The sequence below is a fragment of the Thunnus albacares genome, chromosome 1, assembly GCF_914725855.1.
Source record: "Thunnus albacares chromosome 1, fThuAlb1.1, whole genome shotgun sequence".
In the NCBI taxonomy this organism is placed as follows: domain Eukaryota; kingdom Metazoa; phylum Chordata; class Actinopteri; order Scombriformes; family Scombridae; genus Thunnus; species Thunnus albacares.
Window position 1 is genome coordinate 28592617 of NC_058106.1, and position 27116 is coordinate 28619732.

Here is a 27116-nt window from a genome sequence, read left to right on the forward strand (position 1 = left end):
AAACAGTGAAAGTACTTAAACAGGCCCAGGCATCCTGTCAGCTGGAGTAAATAATGGGTTTAGATTTTACTGAAGGCACCTCTTGTGCAGCACACACACACACTCAAAAAACACGTGCACACACACTTGCAAGTGGCCACAGAAGTGAAGTGTGAGACAAACGGAGGTGTGGACAGCATTTTTAACTGATTGTTTTACTGCTGGGGTTCTCATATGTTGCCCTCTTTTTTGTTGAGGATTGCCTCTTATGAGTGTATGATGTCACTCTCTATGAAAACATCAATTACAATTTGAGCTACTCACTATGAATTCGGAAAGCAGGTAAAAAACAGCGGCTCCTTCGATACTTCCTACCCATCTGTCAGACTGTTTTGGTATTCTCCTGTGCATATGCGCCATCTACTCTTCCTTCCTCCCATCTGCCCACCCTGTAGTAATCCCAGACCACATCTCCCCTCCCCTTAGTCTTCAGCCTCTCATATATCTCCCACTTTCACTCTCCAAGTACTTTTCCTCCCATCCTGCACACACACTTCATCGGAGCTCAGATGAGGCTACTGGTAACACTGGTCGCTCTCCTCTGCACCTACACAACAGGTATGGTATTTTCTTCAAGTTCATTTTCAAACAGAGAAGCAGTTTTTTTCAGACAACAGGAAGCATTCATTGTGAAACTGTCTCCAGTGTGTGGAGCCGAGGGATGCAGTGGTTTTAAACACCTGGAGAATGGGAGGACGTTTTTCCGTTACGGTGGACTGTTGGTGATCTTCAGCTGTCACCCTGGCTACAAGCTCCATGGATACAAAACCAACAGTTGTGTGTCTGGGCAATGGTCCCGGGACCCCCCAGTCTGTGTCGGTGAGGAGTTTGAGTCATGAGCATACTGTAAAACCTTTTTATTTTAGATTTAAATTTCTGTTTTTGTCTGTAGATGCATTTAGATGACAGATGACATCAGACGTCCCTTTTTGTATCAACTTTTAACCAGTGTCCATGTTTTCTCCCCTCTCCTTCAGGCTCTGGATGCCCCAGCCCGGGTCCGCTCACCCACGGGACAAGCAGCATGAATGATGAAGGCTCCTGGGCAGTCTTCAGCTGTAATAGTGGCTTTTGGCTCCATGGGCCCTCAATGTTGTACTGTAAGGGCCGCATCTGGAATAGCACAAAGCCAGTATGCAAAGGTGAGCATAAAAAAACTCTTCAGCTATTAAATTTTAACTTGTGTTGAGCAATTGTGTTTGTATCATGCTTTTATTTATTTATTTCTCCCCAAGTCACTGATTCCAATGATGTTTTACTGCTCTGTAACTGCACTGAATCTCTATTATTGTCTATAATTTTGGTCTATTTTATTTTATTCATGTATAATTGATTTTATTTTCCTCTTCGTTGTGTTTTTAAATATTTTCCCTGCTGCCTTATGTTAAACCTGCTTGTTAGTAAACAGCTGCCTATTTTACACATCTGGCAGATACGGAGCAACATTAGCATTCATTTGGACTTTTAAGGTATTTCTGACCACTTAGGGGATGTAAGTCCTCTATTCACTCTCATTTTAGCTCTAGTTTTGGTCTCCACTAACTTTAAATATCTGGCTGTTTAGCTGCTAAATGCTCTACTGTGTTCACCTACTAGCCGCTAACATTGTCAGACTGTGGTTTTGATGCTGAGCCAGGAGTGCACAGTGGGTTTTTTGAGCTTTTTTGGTGAAAACAACTGCCTACAGCATCTGAAATGAGAGTGGTAAGAGCTTGAACAAAAACTGTGGATTTATCACTATTAGCAACCCCTTTGGCATTACACATGGTCATTTTCTATGTTGCTATTAATAAAACATTGATAATAGCTGCTTTAAGGAGTCTGAAGAGCCTGTTTGTTTTTTCCTCTCTTTTCTCTCCCTTAGAGTCCGACATGATGAGCTCTGTTTCAGGTGTCCACATCCAAAAGGCAAACATACACCTGAACCACCAAGCTGCCGTAGTTCTGAAGACCCAGCAACAATCCCACTACGACACCATCACTAATACCGCCTCCAAAGAAGTGAACTTCAAATTCGGCTTGTTGTCTCACACACCATCCCAAACGTCAAACAGCGAGAGGGTTAAAGTGATAGACCCCAAAGTCCACCTGCAGCAGCATAATCAGTACCCTGATTCTAAAATCAAAGACGGGGGCCAGACAACTCATTTCAAAGCTCAGGATGCAGATGAGGCTCAACGTGGGACCAGTACAGGACCAGAAACGGGAACTGGGAGACATGGCTCAGAGGAAAAAGCTTCACGTGAGGAAGCAGAAAAGGTTACACAGGTGACTGTCACACCTGTTACACAAACTGCCTCTAAGTCACACCTATCTGCTTCTGGCTCATCTACCTTATCATTAGTGTTAAGAACAACATCAACATCTTCACTGTCATCACTTTCAACAGCTCATAAATCAGCTACAGTTGCTGTCAAGCAGATTCCCCCAACAGAAACTGTGATGTTTACACCTACATCACCACTACACCACACCAAATCTGCTCTGACTGTGGGAGAATCTGTCACATCTCAGGATTATGTGACTCCCACTGGCTCTTCAAAGAGTGCAGATGAAGACCAACAGGCTACAACTGACCTCCCATATCCTCTTTCATCTCCCTCTGGCTCTGAAGGTGAAGAGGAGCCCACAGAGACTTCATCTACTTCATCTACATCTGGTTATTCAGTTTCTACCAGTTCTTCTTTCTTCACTTCATCTCCTCCTCTTACTGCCTCTTCTCTTCAATCCTCATCAATCACCCTTCCGTTGTTTTCTGCATCCACTTCCTCAAGTATCAACTTCACCTTTTCTAATATGAAAGAAATACTTCCCTCCTTCAACCCTCCTTCACACACCTCCACCCCCACTGAGCAAAAAACTCACTGGACTGAATACCACAACGTCACCATGAACTCCTCTGCAAAACCACCTCTGAGCCTCAGCAGACGACCTGTGTGCCCGTACCCTCCCGTGCCTGCTCATGGGACCTTCTACTTTCGTAATGTAGAGAATCCAGGTCCCAGAGAGTACAGGCATTACATCCAGTACGCCTGCTATCCTGGTTATACTCTGGCTCATGGAGACATACACAGCTACTGCCAGCAGGGCGGCACCTGGAGCGGAGTCACACCTGTTTGTCTGGGTAAGTGATGCTGCTGCTTCATGACTTAGATTGTTTGATTGACTTGAATATGCTGCAGTAATGCTCACTGACAAGAGGAGGAAAGATCAAGCCCAAGATATTTATTTGTCTCAATACTACTTAATACTGGCCTTTTATAGGAGACATTAACAACATTGTTCACTGCTGATATGAGTTTTTACCTTCTTTAATTTTGTTTTGTTGATCATTTTTAATATCATCAATATTGTCACTGGATCCAGGAGCTTACAAGTCACTTAGAACAATTTTTGATGCTTAAAAAGTTGCTTGAAGGCTTTTGTAACTGTATTTTTTGCAAGGAAAGGTGGATATACACAAAAAATAGTAATTTCTGGATAAAGTCAGAACACAAAAACTATTTGAAACTTTGGATTCCTGGAAGGTAATAGGTTTATTACAGCAGTAGAAAGTAATCAAAATAATTTTATGTATTGCAGCATTATAGGGTAGCAGTGCACTGCAATGCATTTGCGCTTATTAAATTAAACAAATTAAATTTGTTTCAGATTCAGACTCTGGTCTCTTGTTAAGTGTACATGTCTTGTTGCTCTAAAATGAGGGCAGCACTGTCCAAGTTGTCTGTTTTAAAGATTAGTTACATCAGTGACATCAATGCATCTGTTATACAAATCATTTTACCCTGATATGAGTTCATTTCTTGGAGTCTTTGCTCAGTTTGGGTCGTCTATCTCTTTCTGGTAACACCTCCATCCTTACAACTGTCTGTCTCCAGAGCTGACACCATGCTCAGTTAACAACGGAGGCTGTTCCCAGCTGTGCTCTAACTCCCAGCACTACAACCAGACTTCTAATCAGACTCAGACCAGGACTCAGTGCCACTGCAGACCTGGATTCACTCTGGTGGATGACGGGCGAACATGTCGAGGTGAGCATGTTTTTATTTTTTTATTTTTTGTTTTTCTCAGAGCTGTCAAAGCTTTCACTGGGACTATAACATTCTTTATGGATCCTCTGTGGATGCCCCGGGCTCTTCCTAATAACAACACAGTGTGCATCGAGGCATGTCACAGCACAACAGGGAATCTCCTTCACATGTTATGTGTTTCATGTTTCACAGCTCACCAGACAAGCATAAGTGAACTGTGAAATTTATGGCAGAATGATCACCTTGTAGCACTTTAGGAGGCTGACATTTACTAGGTTCAAAATATATTGTCTCAAGTTACATGTGCCTGCTCACAGAAAACCTATCATTTGTGAGAGCCATCAGTGAGATGGTGTTGATATTATTTTTGAACAGTGTTATCAGTGTGTCCTTTGACAGATAGCCCTGTCCTCATAGGTAATAGTTTAGTTTTAGCCTGAAAGTTTCACTGCGATGAAAAAAGGCTTGTAAACATTCCTATCTGACAGCCAGTTGAGGGAAAAAGAGCATTTACATTGTCCACGTCATCGTCAATATGTAAAGAGGTGTCAGGAATTGGAAGGATGTTGAACCATGAATAAATAAAGAAGACAGGTATATCAAGTATCACAATTGGGGAAACCAGGGAAACAAGGGCAGAGCTGATACACAAGCTGACTGAGTCCTTTGTTTCCTGTCTGTGAAACACAGGAAGTCAGAAAACATCTGCGTTATGATTTGCTCATTACCGGCTAAAGCAGCAGGCGAACATGCAGACACATCAGTGAGGTCTCAGATTCAGAGCAACCTTTCATCTGCTGCTCTGTTCTTTCATCTCAGTGCAGCCTGGAGTGCAAATTTGTCCAATTTACTGCACACAAGTGTGTAGGTTTCATTAAGTCTATGTCCATCCTGCCATCCAAACTATTGCACGATATCTGTTTATGTAATGCTTGCACTCACCTTAAATTGTTCTTGCTGTGGTTTGTGTTTGAGTGTAGATTTAGATGAGTGTGTGGAGGGGCAGCATCAGTGTCAGCAGAGATGCATCAACACATTTGGTTCCTTTAAGTGCAGCTGTGATGACGGCTATCAGCCAGCTCACGACCGGACCTCCTGCACAGGTGTGTTTGGCTGTGTGTATTTATACGTGTGTCTGTTTGTGTCATTTCCTTCTATGAACAAAATGTTTTTCTACGTTGCCACTCTCCATCTTTCCAGATGTGGATGAGTGTCTGCTGCCTGCAGCTGTAACAGGTTGTGTGTTCGGCTGTGTTAACACTCCTGGGAGCTTCCACTGCCAGTGTCCTACTGGCTACAGCCTTCAGACTGCAGATGGCCACTGCCAAGGTTAGTAAACACTCATTAAATATAACTGTGAAATCACACCTGACATTTTTTTTGTGGTTTCCTTGACAGATAACTCAAAACTCCAGATACTTAACCCAAAATATATGAAAAGTTGTATTGTAAAGCAGGTATTCAAAGAAAATTCAATGTGCAGCAGGAAAAATATTAAGTGAATCATTCAAAATTCAATTTTTAAACTAAATTATTAGTAAAGTATTCGTAATTGTATTAGTACAGCAAAACTGGTTGTATTAATTTAATACAAAAGTGTTCATATCCATACATGACTCCATTCAGGGTTATTTTACATGAAAAAATCAAATTATTGTAGTATTATCTACATCAAATAGATTTTGATCTATTTAACACTAAAGAATTACATTTTTCTATTAGTGCAACTTGCTCCCAGTGCCTCTGCACATTTGATAACATTATTGCAATAAGATAGAATATGTAAATAAAATGGAAAAGGTGTAGATTCTGGCTTAGTTGTCATCTTCTCCTAAACTTCCTTTTTTAATCCAGATATAGATGAGTGTGCTGTTAATCAGGGGCTTGGGCCATGTATGGAGCAGTGCCACAACTCACCAGGATCCTACCGATGCTCCTGCACATACGGGAACATCTTAGCTGGAGACGGACACAGCTGCATCGCCGAGTGTCCACCTGGGTACAGGAAGCAACCAACAACAACACCTGAGAATTCAACATCACAAGCTCTCAGGGAGGAGTGTGTAGGTAGGACAAAAATGTAATTTAGGTGTACTATTTACAGTATGTTCCTATATTTCTACAAAGAAATCATTAATATATTTTCCAACTTCTGTTAAAAGTCAGGGAATGTCTGGTCGTGTCCACACAGATATAAATGAGTGCCTAGAGGAAAAGTGTGAGTGGCAGTGTGTCAACCTGCCAGGCTCTCACCGCTGCATCTGTCCCAGAGGATACACGCTGCAAAAAGACGGTCGACGTTGCAAGGGTAGGTGGGGTCGTGCATACAGTGTGGTGTATGGTATGGGGGACATTTGTATTGCATGAGAGCATGTCTGTGTGATGCATCAAAGCAGAAACGTCATACTGGTTATTATTTTTCAAAAATTGTAGATGATGTGATTAAAATTTGGCGCACCTTTGCTGCACAAAATTTACATCTATGTAAAAAAAATAGTATTACAGTAACGTCTTGATTTAAGACATTTATATTGATACGACGTATGTGTCACTGTGTCTAAAGACAAGTGAAGATGAGTGTTTTGCAAATAATTATGGTTATTTATTAGTGGCCTAATTGATATAAACTCATGTAAAGGAATAGTCTGTGTTCTTGCTGAAAGTTAGGGGAGAAAATTTATACCAACCCTCAGCTCTGTCCATTCAATATTAAGCTACAGAGCAGCCAATTAGCTGAGCTAAGCACAAAGACTTGAAGCAGGGGGAAAGAGCTTAGAGTCCAGTTGCCGCTGTGAGGTCACCAGGTGACCAGCGGAGACAGCTAAGAAATAGTGCAGCATATAACCTACTGTAAAGCTACCTTAAGATTCCCTCCATTAGTTTCATAGTGATTTATTAAGTTGTTGTTTTAAGCATCATGCTTTGGATTGTAAATATTATGCAGTCAAATTTTGCCACCCTTGTGTGCACATGGCTTTGTGGTGAGATAGTAACGCTTATTAGTATGAGTTAACTCATAGGTGAAGTGCACACATATTTTTAATTCAGTTAAAAATAAGAACTTTTCTTGCATTGCTGGCTGATAGAGTCAGATGTTTACAGTCCCAGCACTCCCACCACATAATACAGCAAGTGCAGCTTTTCTTTAATGAGAAAAATTTAATTAATGAGTAGAAAAGTTAAAGAAACCTATTCAAAAATAAATTCAATGTTATTTTAAACATTTTTTTTAATCCGGTGAGGCTGGAACTGGATGCTTTTATCCACTGCAGTCTTTACAGTCCAGTGAAGTTTTTTCACTGTCCTTTACAGCTGCCCACAGGGAAGTTCAAATGAGTGAAATTTTAGTTTATGCGTTTCACTTTAATTATGTATTGTGCATGAGAAACCCGTCATCATTTCCATCATTTCTCCTCCAGACATTAACGAGTGCAGTCGGAAGAACGGAGGGTGTTCCCATCTGTGTTTGAACCAAAAAGGTGGATATAAATGCGCCTGCCCAGCCTCCCATCGCCTCTCCCCCTACAGCTGGAAGAAATGTCTACTAAGGACAACAGTGAACACTACTGGTTAAGCTGGAAAGCACTTCAGTCTGGCCTGAGATAGACTCCCTGCTGGAGTACGACAATCTGTCCCTCTAGTCGTCTCCATGTGTAAAGAGACAAGAAATCACACATTAATACTGTATCACTGTTTTGTGACATCATCCTCTGAGTGCGGGCTGCAAACATCGAAGAGCCAGTTGACCCATGAAACTCGCTGCCAACACATGGCTGTTTATAAGTGAAGTAGTGAACCATCTGTCACACTTGTTAAACAGATTTAAGAATTCATCAATTTCCCCTTTTAAAACTTTATTTTCCAGTTGACTTAGAAATCACATTATTTATTAGTTATTAATTGATCAATTAATAATGATTGTATTTATAAATATATTGGTTTTTTCATGTTTGCCTGCTTATTGATGGTCTAATACATTTGCAAATTATAATCCCAGTTTTATCGGCATTTTTATAATTAATTAAATGCTTTATTATGTATTGATTGATTAATTTGATCACATGTGAAGTATATTATTAATTCCTGTTGTCATTGTTCAATTAAATATTAAGGAATGAAATATTTCATAACAATTTCTAAGCCTCTTGAGCTTCTCAATGATTTTGCTTACATTAAATATCTTGTTTCCACTGAGTGCAACTCAAAATAGTTTGCTCCAACTTTAAGAAGCACTGTTATCAGGGGAAACCATGCAAACTCCACACTGTGTCACCTGCAACAAACATTTATTTAACCTTCATGCATAAATATCATGAGCTGAGAGGGTTTCCACAGTAGTATGTTGCTGTTTTCTTGAAGAAAAAATGTCTTCAGCTGACAGTCAGAGAGCATCAGGGACAGTAGCGTATACACTTAACCTAATGCAAGTGTAAGCTAATATAATACTGCATCCCAGAAAATTTACCAAATATATTTATTCTGTCTTTAAATTATAAAATGTGAAATTTAACTGTTTATTCCATTTACTAAGTGTGTCTGCTTTCCTGTTTAACCTTTACATTTTCCAATTTGCAATACATTTTAATTTAAAGATTCTGTTCTCTTTCAAATAATAAATAAATTGACTCCATAGAGTAACATCTGGAGCTCTGATTGACCAGCTGCTGTATGTTGGCAGGAGTCTGACCAGTCAAGAGTTGTATTTCATTTATTTTCTGGAGGCAGACTAGCAAATTAGACAACGAGAGAGATTGGATTCAAAATGATACGTGTCAGTAAAATAACAATAAAGTAACAGTAAATAGATGACTCATATAGTTACCATGATTGGTCAAATGATTTTATTGTATTAACTTATACATTGTGTTAATAAACAGATTATTGTTATGGAAATAAAGGGCAACTGCTTCCTTGAAATAACAGAGCACATCTTTAAATGTTTAATGAGTAAAGTGCACAATGTATTAGTAAAATAATTATTTCTTTTAATTAAGCACATTACTTATTTTTAAGTACATAAAAATATCCAAGTTTGGGTTAGCATTAAAATATATCACAGTTTATTATGTCTCCTTCTGTTTTGCATTCAAAAACAATTAAAGCACTTGAATGAAAATAGTTTTAAACTATTTCCTCTCTGTGTTCTCTGCACAGAACTACCACAGTGTGGTAAAAATACTCCTGACAGACGTACAGAGACCCTCTTCAACTTTCACTGGACCTTCAAGGTGCTTCACCAGTATCTGCTGCCATTTAATTCTCTGCATATAAATCATGCATATAAGTTATATATACACTGTATAAGCGCTAGTATATACTGGTATATTAAAGCTCACCTCTACCCTGATGTACTGTAAATAAACGTATCTTCACTGTACACAGATGGTCAGACCCTTGTCATGTTGAGGTACATGCAAACTATTGACTCGTCTCTCAGTAGTATAACCTTCAGATTTTGACATTCATATGCAGGCAGATGGATGAATTTTCATTTCTTGTACTAAACACACAACACTTACACAAAGACAAAAACAGTATCACCAGCTTCTTGGCATTCAAAGGAAACTATGATTCTTGTTCCCGTACACAGATTAAGGTTAACACAAGACAACAAGTATATCTCAGTATCACCAACACTCAACTATACAGAGCCTGGAAGATATCAGATATCTTCAGAAAGATATCTTGTGAATTTATGTACACAAATTAGTCATTTGTGAAGAAAAATCAAGTAATTAGAGGGTAAACATTGTTTAGTGGTTTATATTATATTATATTATATTATTATATATCATAATTTTTCCAACATATTTAAGTAAGATAATGTAGAACAATAAATGTTTTAATTAATACAATTTAAAAGAACAACAAAAAAGAAAAAAAATTTACAAATTACTGATTTTAGGGAGGTAATTCATCATTTGTGAGACAAAATTATTAGTTTTGAGGGTCAAATTACTAATTTGTGCACACAAATTATCTACATATTTACTCTGATAACTGCCAGGCTAAGTAGAATTATAACATATATGACATATCCAATTATTAAGAGAGATAACTGTTGATATAATATTATTACACACAACACCAAGAGCACACAGATGTGCTTATATCTTAGTAAATATCAGTTCACATGAAATGGATGTTAGTTAATCCTGTAAACATACTTTTGAGCAGCATGTTTAAGTAATAAATAAGTTCACAGTCCTTGCTCACAAACAAAAACTAAATTCTTATATACTGAAGTGGTTTGCAATCAGCTGCCGAGGCTATGATGTTATATCAGATTATGAGAGCTACAGAGTTCATTGATAATCTGATAATTAAGAGCACCGCATGAATTGTATGAGATGATAATAAGAGGCTTTGCTGCTTTTGGACAGTTGAGCTTTCACTTGTAAAACATGCCTCTTCAGGTGTTTAAGAGAAGTGAACAACTCTAGTTTTCACTGCATCAGGCAGCTGGTACTTGGCAGGAAGTCCTGGACATAAGTGATCGTAGCTTTAGACAAGTAGGTCATGGTGCCATAGCTGCCACTGGGGGCGCTATCGTAGAAAAAGTTGCAGATGCCAGTCGCTGGTTCCTTCTCAAGGAAATAATCACTGACACTGTGGGATTTCTAGGGGAGTAGAGACAGAACAAAGTAAACCTGATGAACAAATACATGTACATCTTGTTGACTGATCTGGTCTTTTGCCAGTGGCAGTACAGTACCTGGTCGTTGAGGAAGAGGTCGTTGGCCAAATGTAGGATGCGGTCTACGTGGATGATGCCACCAATGCTTTCGACGTCCACATCGGCTACCAGGCCCAGAACCATCACAGTCTCCACCAGCAGCTGCCGGTATTCTGGTTGAGGGACGTGGTTCAGGACTGACTCCACCTGCACCGCAAACTTGATCTCTCCCTCTGTCATCTACACAGAAAGCAGAGAGCTAAACCGACATCCACATCCATGCAGAAAGTCCTAAATCCAGTTAGCAACAAGTCTAAGTTTAATTTTTTATCAAAAACAGAGGCAGATACCTCTCTTGTGGTAGAGGAGGGCAACACATATCCATCAATGGACAGGCCATGGCACTTCTGCAGGATCTTCCAGACCTTCTGGTAGAAACCCATTGGTACTCTATTGATAGCTCCATCCAGCCGGCGTCTCCTCAGCCACTGGCCTTGCTTCTCCTCCCAGTGCAGCTGTCCATCACCAGGACCAGGGCCCACTGGGGACAAGATCCCACTGGGGGTGGAGGGGCTGCTGCAACGCTGTGGTGAGACGATGGAAAGATACTGTTAGAAGTATCTTATTTATTTAACGGACCACTTCACCGATTCTCAACCTTATCTCAATTTAAATGTATTAACAATGGTGTCTGTACCTCACACATCTGACAAATTAATGTAATGTCCTAGTTTGTAAGTTTCAAGAGAAACGTCATCAGGTTTACAAGCTACAGTATGTATACAGGTGTGTCATTCTATTTCAAATAAATGTAAATAAGGTTGATATGTTCAATGTAGTGGTCGTCTCTCTTTTCTCACATAGAAAATTAGTTTAGATTCTAATTTATAGCTGCACAATCCATGCAATCATTTAATCATGCTGTATCATATTTGACAATACAAGAAACCTCAGCAGACACATTAAAGGACAAGGCTGGTTTTATTTCATGTTTTCATGTCATTACTCTAAAATTACAACTTCTCTACACTTAAGATGTTAAAACCACCAATTTATCCTCCTAACAAGTGATGTCTGTGTAGCCACAGTCTGATATATGCTAATATAATTTGCCTCAAAGAGCTTTAAGGAAAAACTGTTAAAAAAAAAAGGGAGAACCATCAAAAGGAGCAGCAAGGGAGTGAGGTCCCTCCTCAGGAAGGACTTGAAAATGCAGTTAGAGAGTTAGAGGCTCAGAATAAACTACACCAGCCATGTTTATTACAATGAAGAAATATGAGGCCCAGTGCTACTGTACAGCTTTTACTAGTTTAGATCAGGCTTTGGCTACACAGATAATATGTGTTACAAGGATAAACTCATTGTTGGTTTAAGTCACTGTAGGAGAATTGTTGACAATTATGTAAAGATAAAGTAACGCAGCCTTATTCTTTAAGTAAGGTAATAAAGCAAGACACATGGTGCCTATTTTAGTCAACATGAAACATGAAATCTGAGTGGAAAAATGCTTTTAGGAAGACTTTGCTCTGTATATACATACATTCTAACTATGGCAACCTTCAGGCGGACAAACCAAGTTCATTTGAAGCAGATGAGGTGAAATGGTTTACCGTGGAGCGAGGAGAAGTGACATTACTACTCATGGAATGGCCGCCGCTGAAGATCTACACATGGATATGTATGACAGATGACAGAGAACAGTTTGAGATGCCACATGGTTCTCATATTTCAGTTATGATGATACTGCAGCCAAATGAGAGTAAAATGTAACTAGAGATGTTTGATCTGTACAATGCAAAGTGTAATTAAACTCTAACTAGTGTGAAAGATGACTAATCACAAGAAAGACCATTCGACAAACACATGGTGCCACTCCATGCTAAAATGCTAATGCTAAATCTCTTGACGGAGACGGTAGCAAAGCATGTTCTCCAACTGCCATGAGGACGGTGATAAAGTGAGAGTCCTTCCAGCTATGGAGGGCGCTATGGCACAAAAAATGTTAAGAGCCGACAAGTGGTTTATGAGCACGATTTATCCGGCGGTTTTGTTGATTAGACTGACGTTAGAAACAGCCACATGCTTGAAGTTATCAAACCCAACCCACACTGAGAGGCCGAGACTCATCCAGCTGCAACCAGAAGCAAGAGCACAGTTATTCAGGGAAGATAGATAGATAGATCAATCGATCGATCGATAGATAGATAGATAGATAGATAGATAGATAGATAGATAGATAGATAGATAGATAGATAGATAGATAGATAGATAGATCAAAGGAGATGAAGCACATGCCACAACATATAACATTATACATATTTATTTCCCACCTGTTTGATCTCACTCTTGAGTTTGTGTATTCCTGTGCGTTCAGTCTTGGTGGCTCCGGTGTGGCCCAGTTCATGGATGGAGATTGCAGGACTAGTGGCTGTTGACTGGATAGGACGCACTGATGCACAAAGAAAAAAAACATAACATTGTGGCACTTGTTGTTTTAGTTTTTCAGCTGATCACATACAGCTGGAAAGACAACCAGGCCTATCAGACGTAAGCGGAATTATAAATGGTAAATATAATAATATCACCGGAGGTTGTTATTTAAATGTATTATTGTGTATCACCTAATCTCATGTGGGATCAACCATTTTAATAGTATGACATAAAAATAAAGTCATTCATTCATTCCTCAATAAAACACGAGTGAAACGTAATGACCACACAATAACCTCGTAATATTATGGGCCTGTCTCTACCTGCCCGTCATTGTGTGAGCTCTTGAGATAATATAAATAATCACATAAGATTAAGTAAAGTGCTACATGGGCTGCTGCCAGTCTCTGAAATTTGATTTCATCATATGAGTCCATGTAGCAGATGATGCGAGATGAAAAACAACAAACCTGTCCAATGAATGAGTTACCCATCAGTCCATATGACTTCATATTTACAGCTGTCAATTTGTTTGTAAAAAGAAGAAGAAAAAAACTAAAATGCAACAATGAAACATTTTGTTACTTGGTGTAAACGTGATCTAAACACACACACTCACATATATGCATAAAAACAGGGAAAGACACAGAAAAAGGGAGAAACTCACTGCTCCGCTCCACCCCAAACTCCTTGCCACTGAGGATGTGATGCAGCAGGTTCTTCATGTCGAACGGACTCAGGCTCATCAAGCTCTCAGATGCCTCCTCCCCTGCAAAAGTATTACACCGTTTTTCATTTTTACTGTGCAGGATAGTTTGTTTGTGTTCACTGCACAAGTGTGTGTAAGCGCGCTTAGTTTTCCTACCGGAGCAGTGCAGGCTGCGAGCGAGCTCAGTGGCCATCACTTGCATGATGAGTCCTATTCTGAGTCGGAGCATTTCTCCGAACAGAGCAGGCTGAGAGCGCATGTACATGGCTAGATAGACCATGATTTCCTATATAACCAACACACATAAACACACACACACACACAGTTCACAGTTGTAAGCTTGGTGTCATAAAAACTCCTGTAGTAGTTGAAATTGTTAAAGATGTACCTGAGTGAGTACAGCTATACTGATGTCGTGACCACTGGCTTCATAGATGAGAGTGTTCAGCTCCTCCGGAGGAAGTGGACTGGAAAAGAGCCACAGAGGAGTTAAGAGTTGGTTTATTTACTGGTAATTAATTCAACTCAGCCTAAAAGTGAGCACAAATTCTCTACAGCCGCACCAGTTCTTGTGACAATAACTTACACTGTGATGACTCTTTCTCTTGGTTCAGGAGGAAGACCCACTGTCAGCTGCTTGTGATGGGAAATAAGATCTGTGCAGGCCTGTGGAGTAAACACATACAGGTGCAATGAAATTGCCATATTTTACTGTTTCTCCCTTAGCCATCTACAAAGGTTATTTGACAGGTGTTAAGCATGTTGCACAGAGACAATGCACCTGAATATTGAAGCCAATGTGCTAAGATACAGTTTTTCTAATGACCACTAGCTGATGCAAAAAACATTGTTAATTCTAACGTAACATTTTATCCATGAATTGAACATAAAAATGTAATGGTTAAGTGTTTTATTTAGCTACTTTTGTAAATAGCTGGAAAAGCCTTTTATTTCACTTTGTATAACATTATCAATTTTGAGCTTCCCCTGACATCACCATCATCACAACGGGCAGCTGTCAAAAATAATTCAACAATGAGTAACTCAGCAAATGTTGAACATGCTTAGCGTCTATAAATGTGGAATTTGCTGCTACAGATAGAATCTCTAAGAAAACTTCCAAAAGAATTAAGGTATCAATAGTGACCTTGCCAGAGTTTTAAAATACCATTCAGCAAGAATAAGGCCTAAAAAACTCCAGGCTTTAAAACATCCTTTCAAAACCCTGTGGGTGAAGACTCTCCAGTAATAAAATTGTCTCTAATAAACTGTTAAGCCACCTGTTGGTTTGACTGCTATTATAAAATATTACTAACACTTCTCACTAACCTCGGCCAGGACCTCCACTCTCTTGCGTAGTATTCCAGAGATGTATCTGATGAGACCCCACTCCTTGCAGGCTCCAGCTTGTATATACAGCTCCTCCAACAGGGAATGCACACTGACCCCACCCTGCCCAGGACCTGACAACTCCACCAGCCAATCAGCTCCCCTGGTCAGCAGCAGACAGCACAGGACAGGGAATTACAAAAAGTTGTGTAAATCACACATGCAAAGACATGCCAATAAGCTGTGTATGCATGGTTGCCTCTGTGTCCGTACTTCATTACGTAAAGGACGTGGAGGATGTCAGCCTGGTCCTGCAGAGTTGGACATTCTTTCAGCTGCTTCACCAGCGCTGCAAAGTCTGTGTTGCCATGGGAGTCTCGAGGCAGGTGCAGATCAGTAGCACTGTGGGGCTTGTGAGGAATGCCAAAGTAAGACAAACGCACTTCAGAGCCAGAGTGAAGTCACAAGAGAAAACAAAGCTACTTGTGTGAGGATCTGCAGCGCCTACTGTACCTTCTGTTGCTTTGCATGTGAGCCCTGCTGAGGGTGAGGAACTTCAAGTAGGTTGAGAGATTTGCGGTGTTTGGTCATGACCGGGGCCACAGGTAGATACATAGAAGACTCTGAAACACACACAAATTAAAACAATGTATTACTAAACAACAGGAGTAATTTTGAGTTACTGCCAATTAATTTACATTTCTTGTATACGCACTTCAGCTGATTTGTCTTCGTTTCCTAGTAACCTTTTTGACAACCCCTAGACAACGTTTTTTTTGCTCAATTTGTTGCTTTCAGGTGTAGGTTAAATTCACAACTGAAAGGAGTGAAAGCAAAAAGTTTTCCATATGGCGAAAAAGTGGCTGCATCACATTGTGGAGTATTATGGCTGCTGTCGGTAGAAAAACTTGTATACCTATCTGTTATAATATTTATTTCTCATTGTATGTGTTTTGAATGGTAAATAAGGTCTAGATAAAGGTTCTATTTCAATCTATTATTAATCTAATATGTCTTTAATCTATGTGAGACCACCAGTGACTGAAGATAATACAATAAAGCTGTAAAACAAACTTTAACTTACTACCTACTACTAGGGTTGGGTATCAAATCTCAATACTTTTTTTGTATCAGAAACTGTCAAGTAATGTCTGGTCAAATTTCTGAATATTACTTATTCTTAGTTCAGATGGCTCCTGATTTTTCCATTTGACAACTTTATTAGGGAAAAGTGCCTCTCAGGTATTGTACCAGCTCCACCTGCGACCTAAGCTGAATCATTAGATTCCTAATAACTCACTGGGCATGTTGAGGCCCTGAACCTGGGCCATAAGAGACAGGATATCTCTGGTGCTGTGTTCAGCACTGAAGACATGGTGCTGCCCCCTCTGGATGGGAGGAAGATGGCACTTAGTAGTGGTGGTGCTGCGGAGGAGCTGGGTGAGGTACTGGTCAAACGAGTCCTTTGAGCTCACTGGAGTTAAACACATAACACTTCATTACTTACAGTTCAACTGAATGAATCAAATATTACTGAAAGATGCACACACACACACACAGTACCTGAGGGCCCAGAAGTGTACTCTTCTCCATAATCTTCATCATCATCGTCATCCTCAAGTAAGCCGTCTTTGTTGTCTTCATCCAGGAAGCTGAGGCTAGTGTGAGAGGAAGTGGTCTGGAAGCTGGAGAGGTCTGACATCTGCACCCTGCAGAAACATACACACAAAATATCCACATCTGCATGTGAAATTGGCGTCTGTTATCCTCAACATTTCAGTACGCTAATAGTTTGATGTCGTGTGTGTGTTACAGATGGAAACAGACCTCGCTCCAGCAAAATAGCCATCCTGTAGTTTCCTGAGGGTTGCTAGGATACACGGATCAATCGTATCTCCATCTTCAACTGGACATAAAACACAATTACACTGAACCACAGTGATATAATTTATCAAAATAACAATCTGGATGTATAAATTCAAGATCAAAGGCTACATGAGAATAAATTACATATTACAGTAATGTAACTTTGTGTCCCAAATCCATACTACATGATAAATCTATGCAGGTATGTAAGGTTGTGTGTTCACAATGGAAAAGTGAATTTAAAAATCTTTAAATTTTTGAGTGTTCTGTTGATTGACATTACAGTCCCACAATGAAATACACAAGGAAAAGGAGGATTTGTTGTTGTTCACAGGTTCAAAAAGTTAGAACTAAAGCGCATTGTGCTGAAACACCTCCAGCAAGAACACAGAAAACAAAAACTAATTTTTTTGGGAATTCATTTTGCTTTCTCTTTGGTAAGTTTAATTGGCATAGTCATTCTAACATTACAGTTTAATTCAAGTCAGACAGCAAAAGTTTTGTATCATTTCCTGTTAGTTGAAAACATTTAAGTGTGCTTATTTCTTATTAACTGATTGAATGATTAGTACATAATACGTACAGTATACAGTTAGTATTTAGTATGGATTTGGGATGGAGTTAAAAGTTGGATGAGCTCTGAGCTTCTTACCCAGCATGCTGTGGGTGATGGGGAATGTGAGCGTGGGCCGTCCTGTCATCCTCCAGCAAGAGGAGAGATATGCCAGCTCTGTGCGTAACATCTCCACAATCATCTGGTTGTCCAGTGCCAAGTAGAAATGGTGCTGATCCAGAAACTACACAGCGAGCACAGAGGACAGGAAAGAAAGCAACAAGCAGAAAGAAAGAAAAACACAGAAACCAAAGTATTAATCAGTATCTTTTCATTTTCAGAGCCAGCGCCGTCTGCTTAGCTTCTTCACGGTGATTGTGAACGTCACAGTTCAGAGTGATATGAATGAACGAATTACCAAAAAAATAGTTTTACCTGAGGAGTGAATATATAAGTCCGGTTTCTGATCTCATAGAATTTGGATGTTCCCAGAACTCCAATGTGTCTGTAAGGCCTCCCGCTCAAGTTTAATTTCTTGCAGTTCCCTGCGGCAACGACACAAGAAGATGTAACTCTTATTATTCCACTCACACACACACACACACACACACTGAGGAAAGCAGTGCTTGGTGTTTGTTTACCCAGTCTGACATAGACATGGCTCAGGATGCGAGCAGGTATGACCCTGATAGGCAGAACTTCTGATATCAGTTGGACCTTAATCCCATGATCGCTCAACAACTCCTGGATCTCCTCTGTCTCCGCTAGAACACAAACTGACACGAAAGAAAGAAAAGAAATACATTACATGCTTATATTATGTCTTCTCTATGTCAATTCTTGTATAAAACACTGCTGACATCACTGTTATTGTCTGAGGAAATTCTTGTTTTGTAACATTTTTTAAGTTACAAAACAAGTGCTAGTGATGATTGGTCGGTCAATATAAAAAAAGCTAAGTTCTCTAATTTTTTAAAATCCATCCAACAATTTGGTTTTCTAGAGTGAAATGAGCACAACAGTCTCATAAGTCTGTCAAGAATTAGTAGGTGGTATGATCATGAGTTTCCAAACTCAGGACTGTTCAGGACTGTTGCTTTCTTCTTCTTTATTTCCTGTACTAGATTTCCACAGTTTTTCTGGATAGAAAACTATTTATAATCCAACCACTGGGCTGATATTTCCCCTTAAACCAACCTTGTACCACAACATCTGGTTTAAAGTTTGTAGAGAATCTCCTGTTGAGAGGATCTATCTCTCCTGGTGCCAAAAAGCCCTTTTAACAGAAAGAAAAAGAGATACAGAGACAAAGAGAGTGAATTATCACAAAAGGAAGCCATAGCAGTGGATTTAATGTATATTTATGAGAGAGATGTGGTCTGTATGCTCCACAATATAAAATCTTTATTATTCCTGATTTCTGACACTGTCTATTGCAGTGACATACTGTAGTAATATCAAGTTGCTGCCAAGTGTTGCAAGCTAACATTAGAGGTGTTGTGCAAACATCCTGTGATCAGATACCTCAGCCAGAAGACAACTCAAGATGTAGAGTGATTGTCCCCACATGTGCGGAAGCTGCCCCAAGGCCACTCTATCCACAGAGTGGGGGTTACTGTACTCCTCCTCCACCTGCAAGACACGAAATATGCTCTCATTCTTACATGGTTGCCATGTTTATAAGATAAATGTAGGTACAGTGGCTAAGACACAATATAAAAGCAATTGAATACAATGCAGTACAATTTAGCTTCTAGTGGCCCCATGACAAACATGGATATGCTGTCGAAAATCAAAACATACATTTTAAAAGATGAGGACCAGTCTTTATCATCATCTTGATAAAACATTTAATCTAATATCTTTCATGAAATTGCTTCAGATTGGTTTGTAGGTTTTGTCAGATCATGCAACTAGAAGATGGCTGGAACAGAAGGTCTATGTACAATATTTTTCTTATGGGATACCTTTTCACTCGGCACAGCATAAAGTTCAGGCACCAGTTTGATGCCGTTCTTCCCTCTTATCAAAATGCCCTCCAGCGCCTCACGGTACTCCTGCACCTGTGCAGAGCACACAGTAATTTGTTCAGTATTACAACTGCAGCACTGCGACAAATCATTTAGGGTCAAGTTTTCTCCATGACTTCATTTAATTACCTGCACATGGTCTCCATTAAAGATACCGTCAAGGATGAGGTAAGTCCAGAACACAGGCCACTCACATTCAATATTCTCAAACAGCTTGAGCTCTGCAGGATCATAGTGCAGCCGAGACGGGTCCTGTAAGAGAAAAATCAGATTAGATATCAAGAATCCAACTAGATAATAAATCAGAAGAATTATGATTTATGTGGCAATACACATTTCTCTTACATAAAAGAGTTTTAAAAATTCATACTAAACCACCGAAGACATCCACTCAAAATGTGTGTTTCTTCTCTCATGTCATACTTTAGGTGATGAGTGTCCATTTGTATCATCAACTGCTAAATGTTCTCTACAGCAACTAACGTGAATATTAAAAACAGCATTTAGATTTCTAAATAAATCTATTGCAGTATATCTGACCTCCTTAGGACAACGATATCCATCCCTGATGAAGCGGCAGCAACCGTAGCGTCCCTGAAATTACACCAAAAGGCAGAAATTTTTATAATTTTATAACAGACTTACATGTGGTTCTGTGCAGAGTTGGCCAAAACAAATGGTTCCTGTGCTTAGACTGTACCTGCAGTTTGTTTATAATCTCCGACTTGGTGATGGCCACCAGGTCAGCATCTTCAACAGCAAAGGAAGGGAAGGAAATAACAGACAGAAGACCAGCATCTATCTCCTTTGAAGTTGAAGCTCTTGGCAGCATGGAGCACAGGATGGACTGAGGGAAAACAGTAAGACGTACTGAGCGGCAGAAATATGACAGTGACGAGGCAGGCTCTCAAATGTTCACTATGCTGAGATGGCTGGAGGCAGAGCCAGCGGTACCTGACAGTGTTCCACTTCATCAGGAAGAACATGGATGACTGACTTCGGGCCTCCATGGGCACCAAAAAGATCCAGCTCGTCTAGGGCCTCTAGAGCTGCCTGAACCCCCCCCCCATATACACACACAAATCAACACACACATCTATGCAGCAATATGCACATTTTCAAAAACACTTTGGTCTTTAATGTATAGTATCTTACAAATGTTGAAAATAACTGACTGATTGCAGTACCTTAGCAATTCCTACAGAGCTGGTATTGAGCTCAGGGATGCCCTGGTTGGTTTTGTCACCTCGCTCCCACATCCCATAATCCTTCAGGAGGGGAAAAAAAAGGCCATGACATCATTTCTAACCAAATTCTCCAATCTCTAAACTCATCACCTTTAAGTATTTTTCTCTCATCATTTACCCCCAAACCTCTGAAAATGCTACTCACCGCCACTTTGTAGGCAGCCTCTATGTAGAAGACCAAGTTTTGGATAAAAGCTACCTCATCCAGGTTTGAGATGATACGAAGACCTGCATGATAACATGACACGCTCAGTCACCAACTTTTGTTCAATGTCAAATTTGTGTTTTTTTTGAACACATACTTGACTTTCAGTGTGTATATGGGGCTTCAAGCAAATCTTTTAAATTTAATTGAAGTCTCTGTTCAGCTATATTTCAGTTTTAAGTACACATTCACTGAGAGAACACAAAAACACACAGGAAAAGACACAAACGTAAGCACCACTCCGCGTCACTCGGAGCCTACCTGAGGCCGTCATCTGTGCCAGCATCAGCAGGTAAATGGAGGTGGCGTCCACTTGTAGGTGGCCCCACTGATCGTCCCCGACCACCGTGGCGCAGGTGGGAGTATCGTATTTGGCATGCAAGCAATCCTTTGTACTCTGGGTGTGTTTGAACTTCTCCACCTTGTCCACCTGAAGACACATGAATATGCAAAAGCTCAGTGGTTTTCATTTAGGCAAGAAGAGAACAACAAAGGATATGGCAGGACTAAATTGCTGCTGGTTTTCTTGCTTGTTGGGTATTTTGGGGGCATTTTAGCCATTATTATGTAAGAGACATGCAACAAAAAGGTTCCTGGCTGGATTTAAAGTAGGGATGTTACAGCGTCTTAAACCCCAGATCCAGGATCCAAGGTTTTCAAAGTGCACAGTATCAGATTCATGTAATATTATTGGATATTTTATTCTTATTAAGCCATTGAAGATGTGTTTACATGCACATTTTTGATCACATGCAGGACATAACATTAACATGGTTGTTCATAGACATAACATAATAAAGGTTTTTGACTCATCTACATCCCAGTGAGTCTGCAGAGTCATAATTTTGGGTCTACTGATGTTGATATTTCAGCAGCTGATGACGAAGCCTCTTTTTTTAACACTATGCTGTCAATTTGGCATTGTCATCTTATTATTACTGCAGCCAGGCTTTCACTATGACTTTCACTTCAACATATTCACCACATTGAAGTGAAAGTCCTAGTCATATGATCACTATCATACGTTTCAACAGTAGCTTGTTTGTTTTTCTGACTAACTTCTATGTCACTTGGGTTGAAAACATGCCTGTGCAGATAATAGCAGAAACCTGGATAAGCTGTGTGAGAGAGAGCTTTAAAGAGTGGTTATCATTTGATGTATTTCATGTATATATATTTTACAAATGTTTTCAAACTAAGGGGTCAATGTTAGTCTGTCATTAGATGAATGCTCTACATATCAACCTGCTGTGTCTATCTTTAAGCTGACTAGGAAGGCTACTCTTAACAGTGAGTTTATATGGTTGTGCTTTTGTCTGACACAGTAGTAAAACAAATCATAGTTATGTAGATATCTATGTCTCTTTAATGTGTTGATCTGACAAACCTTTAGAGGAGTGTTGTTTGGTTTCAACTCAATGTGATACTAATGTCACTGTGTCTCTTCTGGCATACAGTAATATGCCTGTGAAGAAATCCTACTCCGAAACTATTGAACATGCTTCTATCTATGGGTTGTTTACTGACCTTTGGGGTCAACTGCAAATCTGTGAAGACACCCTACCCCTACATAGACCAGCCATGAGGTCTCTTTGAGATCATTGTATGACCATATCTGTTTGTAAGTGTAACAGTTTGCGTCCATTTAGGGACCTGACTGTTTATAACCTGGCTTCTGTAGCGGTATAAAGCTGTCTGGTTTGTGTTCACAATCTTCAGAGAAAGGGCCGGCTGAACAACATACTTTCTCTCCAAAAATACACGATAATTGTATTTTTGTATTTGGCTTACATGATCTAATTATTACTGATTGTATAACGTATTGTACAGTGTTTACAACTGCTTAAACAGTTAACAATGTTTAATGCTCTCTCTTGTGTCTTTGTGTGTTCTTGATCGAGCAATACGAAAAAGACTCCATGGCAGTGGAAAGTGTGTTTATATGTGCAACACAGGTGAACATGTAAACACTTACTGCGAACACAGGTGTGTCTTACCTGTCTCATCATACACTGCAGAAGTCCCTGCATCAGTTTCACCACACTCTGCCAAGACACAATCAGTTACATCACTTAACTATATATAATCCAAAGCATCTTATATTTTTTAGTGCAGTAAACTATGCTGTGATTCTGTGAAAGGGGAAGAACAGGAAACAACTACTGATAGTCTCTCGTGGCTGTATTTACATTTCCACACATTTCACCTTCTTATCTGTGCTTTTCATGTATGACAAATATGTGCTGTGGCTTGTTTTTGTGTCCTAAAGATTGAGTACTATTCCATATGATCAACTGTTGTCCTTTTGTACATCAATAACCATGATAATATAATGATATTATAGTAAAACATAATATTATAGTCATATACAAATTCTGAGCGACTTGATCAATTATCATTAAATTGAAAAAAGTGACTTGAATAATAACAAATCACAAGTCACAAGAATTAAAAGTGATGTCTTCAATTTGCTGACTTACTCCGACAGCTGCAAACTCAAAGTGATGCAACTAGAAATATAAAATATACGAATAAAATGCTTTTTTTTTGTCTTAGTTAGGTTACAGCCACCAAATGCTACTTTTACCTAATTTAAACAACTAAATTGTTATCAAATAGTTTTGTCAATCAACAAATCCTTCACTAAAACATAAAAAAATTAGGAAGAATTAAAACTGCAGAACTGTATCCTACTCTCTATTGATTATTTCTCATATACACATCATTACACCTGTTAACAGACATTAATATTGAGAGCAAAATGTTTAGTTTTACATAGTTTATATAGATTCTACTGACTCTGACTGAAGCTCAGTGGGGCCTCACATGAAAATATTTAACCCAAAATAACAGGTAGAACAAACAGGCCCTGGTGTACACATTAACCCTCCTCCTCCTCCTCTCTCGCTCTCTCTGTCACAAACATACCTGCTCCAGTTCGTAGGCCTTGGCTTTGTCTTCATCTCGGTCTGCGTTCTTGCGGTAGGCCATACCCAGCCCCCACACGGCCAGCACACTGTACACATTATCTCTCACCCAGGCATCCTTCTTCTGGGCACTGGCAGGAAGTAGACCTGTGACTGGGTTCTGAAACACAGAAACAGACACACAAGGGTGTAATTTCCACCAGGGACTTTTCAAACTCCTATTTTTGTCCCCACCACCAACACTTTGAAGTGTTTCCAGATGATCCAGATAAGGAGAAGGTGTGACTGTGAGAGTTAATAAAATGTTTATAAGCTCATCTACTGTAGACCACTTCCACCTGTCACTGTATGCGCACAGCAATAAACATTTTGTGTCTCACGTAGGCTGTTCTAACCTTCTGGTTGGAGGTCAATACAAGCTATCGTCTTGTGGAACCCTTTATGTTCATCTGCCAACTGACCAAATGCTTCCAAATAATATTTAGTCTCTGTAAGAATATAACTTTGACAGAAGATTAAAGATGGCATTTGGTAGAGGCAGAAATTTTCAGGTCATTTACTTAAATAAAAGTAGAAATACCAAACTACATAAATACTCCATTACATGTGAAGGGACTGCACTCAAAATTTACATGAATGCACTACTTGGGGCTAGAAAAACCACCTCTGCATGTTTTCCAAGAAAACTTTCAGAAAATTAAATTGCACATTTCCAGAGGCTGAAGCATCACGTTCAAATTGCTTGTTTTGTCAGACCAAACAGTCCAAAACTCGATGATATTCAGATAAACCTCACATCTGAGAAGCTGGAACCAGCAAATGTTTGGCATTTTTTCTTGGAAAATGATTCAGCAATTAAATAGTTGCAGATTATTTTTTCGTCAATTGACTAAACAATTAATCGACTAATAGTTTCAGGTCTAAATCATCTAATCTGTATTATAATTTATAATTATTATTTTCTCCTAAAAAAAAATACTAGCATCAAACATAAATCAAAGACAAGGCAGGAAGGACAGTGTTTGTTTTAGTGAAGATGCAAATATCAAAGTATCAGGTGTCTATCAATGAAACTAAATGTGATTTCAAGTAGAGTAGTGACATTAATAATTTTTATTTTTATATATTTTGTGGGTTAAAGATCTCATTGTGTCCCCTTCCTCCTGAAACCAAATCTATAACCTTGCACAGACATACTATATTAAGGAAAGCTGACACTGGTTTCTGTCAGCTGCATCTGGGTCACAGTTCTAAACTTCGACAGCTGGTGACTCAATGAGCTCAAGTGCTGATAGATAAAGGTGCATAGTTTCCTGGTCCTCAGCCTATTCCAGGACCTGAACTTTGCTCACGCCTTGTTTATTTCTATGCAGCTCACACCGGTTGAATCTATACCTGCATGGTCTCCATAACACCTGCATATTTAATATGGTTCTACAGTAGAAAATGGTGGATTTTAATAAAAAATAAAGCACAATCATACAAAAGTTGACACAACTAGAGCTGCCATGCTGGCATATGTGCTTGCAAATGCGCCATGAGTTGCCAGAGCTGAGTGCTCGCCTGTATATCCAGCTGTTTATATGTGTGGACTCACCTGATGACACAGGATAGTCTCTTGGACCAGCCTGGCGTATCCATCCAGCCTCACTCCTGAGTTACTGCGGCTCCTCATCCTCACTGATCACTGCGCACACAACAAGTTAATGTCTGAACGCAGCAGCACTGCTGTTTGTCTATTAAAAGTACAGCTGGTAGATTTTTGCTTAATCATCGTAACCTTCCATGCACTGATCCATCCTTTCAGCAGCTGCAGCACGGACTGAATCTGACACCTTCACCGCTCTGCAGACACTAAGCTGCTAAGCTTGCTAACCGAGTAGCATCCAGCTGTTTTAACGACAACAACGTTAAAGTCACAGCCGGTATTCACACTCATATACACACACACACGCAGAGGCACAGACACACACACACAGTCCGAGTTTCCGGTTAAAGTCAAGTCAGGCCTTGCAGATGGCGACACGCGAGGTCTCACGGAGAGCGATCTGCTGGCGGAGTGAGCCTGTGATCAACTGTACATCCATCCTGAAAAATACATTATGTTCCTGTTGTTTCGATATTTGTCCACAGAGGGCGCCAAATGACCTCTATTTCTCCCCTGTTAAAGGTTAAAGGTACAAACGTGAAAAGGACAGAGCCCCTTTCTCAAAAAGTTCAAGTTTGTTTGAATGTTTTTAAAAGCTTTTCATACAAAAGCACTTCAAAGTGCTTTAAGGAAGCTGTTCTCAAAGTGGGGTCCGGGGGCCCCCAGGGGTCCTTAAGTGGGTCCCCAGCAAAAAGGGGAACCATTTATTTTCACTATAATTTCATCTATAAGTAACACAATTACAGAATGTATGACTATTTTGGTCATGGGTTTCATACATTTTCTGTAATAAAGCATCTAAAAGCCATAATCTTATCAAATGGCGGTCTGTGGTTTAATTTGCGTCAGTTTAGGGGTCATTCATGTGAAAAAGTTTGAGAATCGCTGCTTTAAGGGAAACAAAACACAATACGATATATGTCAATAGAACAGAAGGAAAACACGGAGAAGAGAAGAGGTAAATGAAGACAAAAATACATTTATATGAATGGTAGAGGTGGAAGATGTGCCCAGATTCTTTATTAAAATAAATCAAAACCAGTTGCTTTTCTCACTTCTGTGGTGGAAATTTAAAGATGAATTCACAGAGAGCAACTTGTCTTTCAGAGTTTTATTGCAATAAACAGAGTCCATATTTGTAAATGTGGATCTCCCAGTTTGCTGGGCTGAAAAATACTGTATGAAGTTCAGTGTCCTTATTTGTTCATATAGCTGTGTGCGTCACAATCATCCCATATTAGTCACCCTGATAAGTTTCTTTTAATTAATTCACCATCTCTCTAAGGAGTTTCTTTCGGCCTTCTGAGAATTAAGAGTTGAAAGCTAAATCCTTATCTGTCTTTCCTCCCTAAGAACTTTCCCTCCCTGCCTCTGTCTGATGAGCAGTAAAAGTTACGGTGACCAAGTGCCACAGTTCACCTTTGAT

General features: G+C 39.6%; 2 protein-coding genes across 6 annotated transcripts; one reads left to right on the top strand and one right to left on the bottom strand.

Moving 5' to 3' along the window:
* Positions 1-534: 534 nt before the first annotated feature.
* Positions 535-8060, top strand: si:dkey-163f14.6 (protein HEG). The gene is made up of 10 exons (XM_044353217.1): positions 535-597; positions 685-858; positions 1017-1181; positions 1904-3163; positions 3918-4070; positions 5051-5173; positions 5271-5399; positions 5925-6137; positions 6262-6378; positions 7490-8060. Exons 1-10 carry the CDS (start codon positions 549-551, stop codon positions 7642-7644), a joined length of 2538 nt encoding a protein of 845 aa, XP_044209152.1. The 5' UTR covers positions 535-548; the 3' UTR covers positions 7645-8060.
* Positions 8061-8896: 836 nt separating this feature from the next.
* On the bottom strand, positions 8897-26151 carry phka2 (phosphorylase kinase, alpha 2 (liver)). Of its 5 annotated transcripts, XM_044353278.1 has the most exons (32): positions 25823-26148; positions 25640-25729; positions 24044-24202; positions 23113-23160; positions 21377-21545; positions 21056-21138; positions 20851-20931; positions 20618-20716; positions 20364-20510; positions 20204-20257; positions 19793-19915; positions 19601-19696; positions 19158-19265; positions 18831-18909; positions 18275-18409; positions 18069-18178; positions 17733-17877; positions 17042-17120; positions 16778-16923; positions 16515-16688; positions 15728-15837; positions 15488-15624; positions 15215-15377; positions 14472-14551; positions 14274-14352; positions 14042-14171; positions 13844-13945; positions 13077-13195; positions 12357-12410; positions 11097-11330; positions 10786-10986; positions 8897-10690 (listed from the first exon to the last, which is right to left on the bottom strand). In XM_044353278.1, the coding sequence occupies exons 2-32, from the start codon at positions 25715-25717 to the stop codon at positions 10517-10519; spliced, it is 3696 nt and encodes a 1231-aa protein (XP_044209213.1). In that variant the 5' UTR covers positions 25718-25729; positions 25823-26148; the 3' UTR covers positions 8897-10516. The 5 variants fall into 5 exon arrangements, with proteins under 5 accessions (XP_044209213.1, XP_044209205.1, XP_044209222.1 ...); XM_044353270.1 differs by having other exon boundaries at positions 25640-26148; XM_044353287.1 differs by lacking the exon at positions 12357-12410 and adding an exon at positions 12854-12877 and having other exon boundaries at positions 25640-26148.
* Positions 26152-27116: the final 965 nt, after the last annotated feature.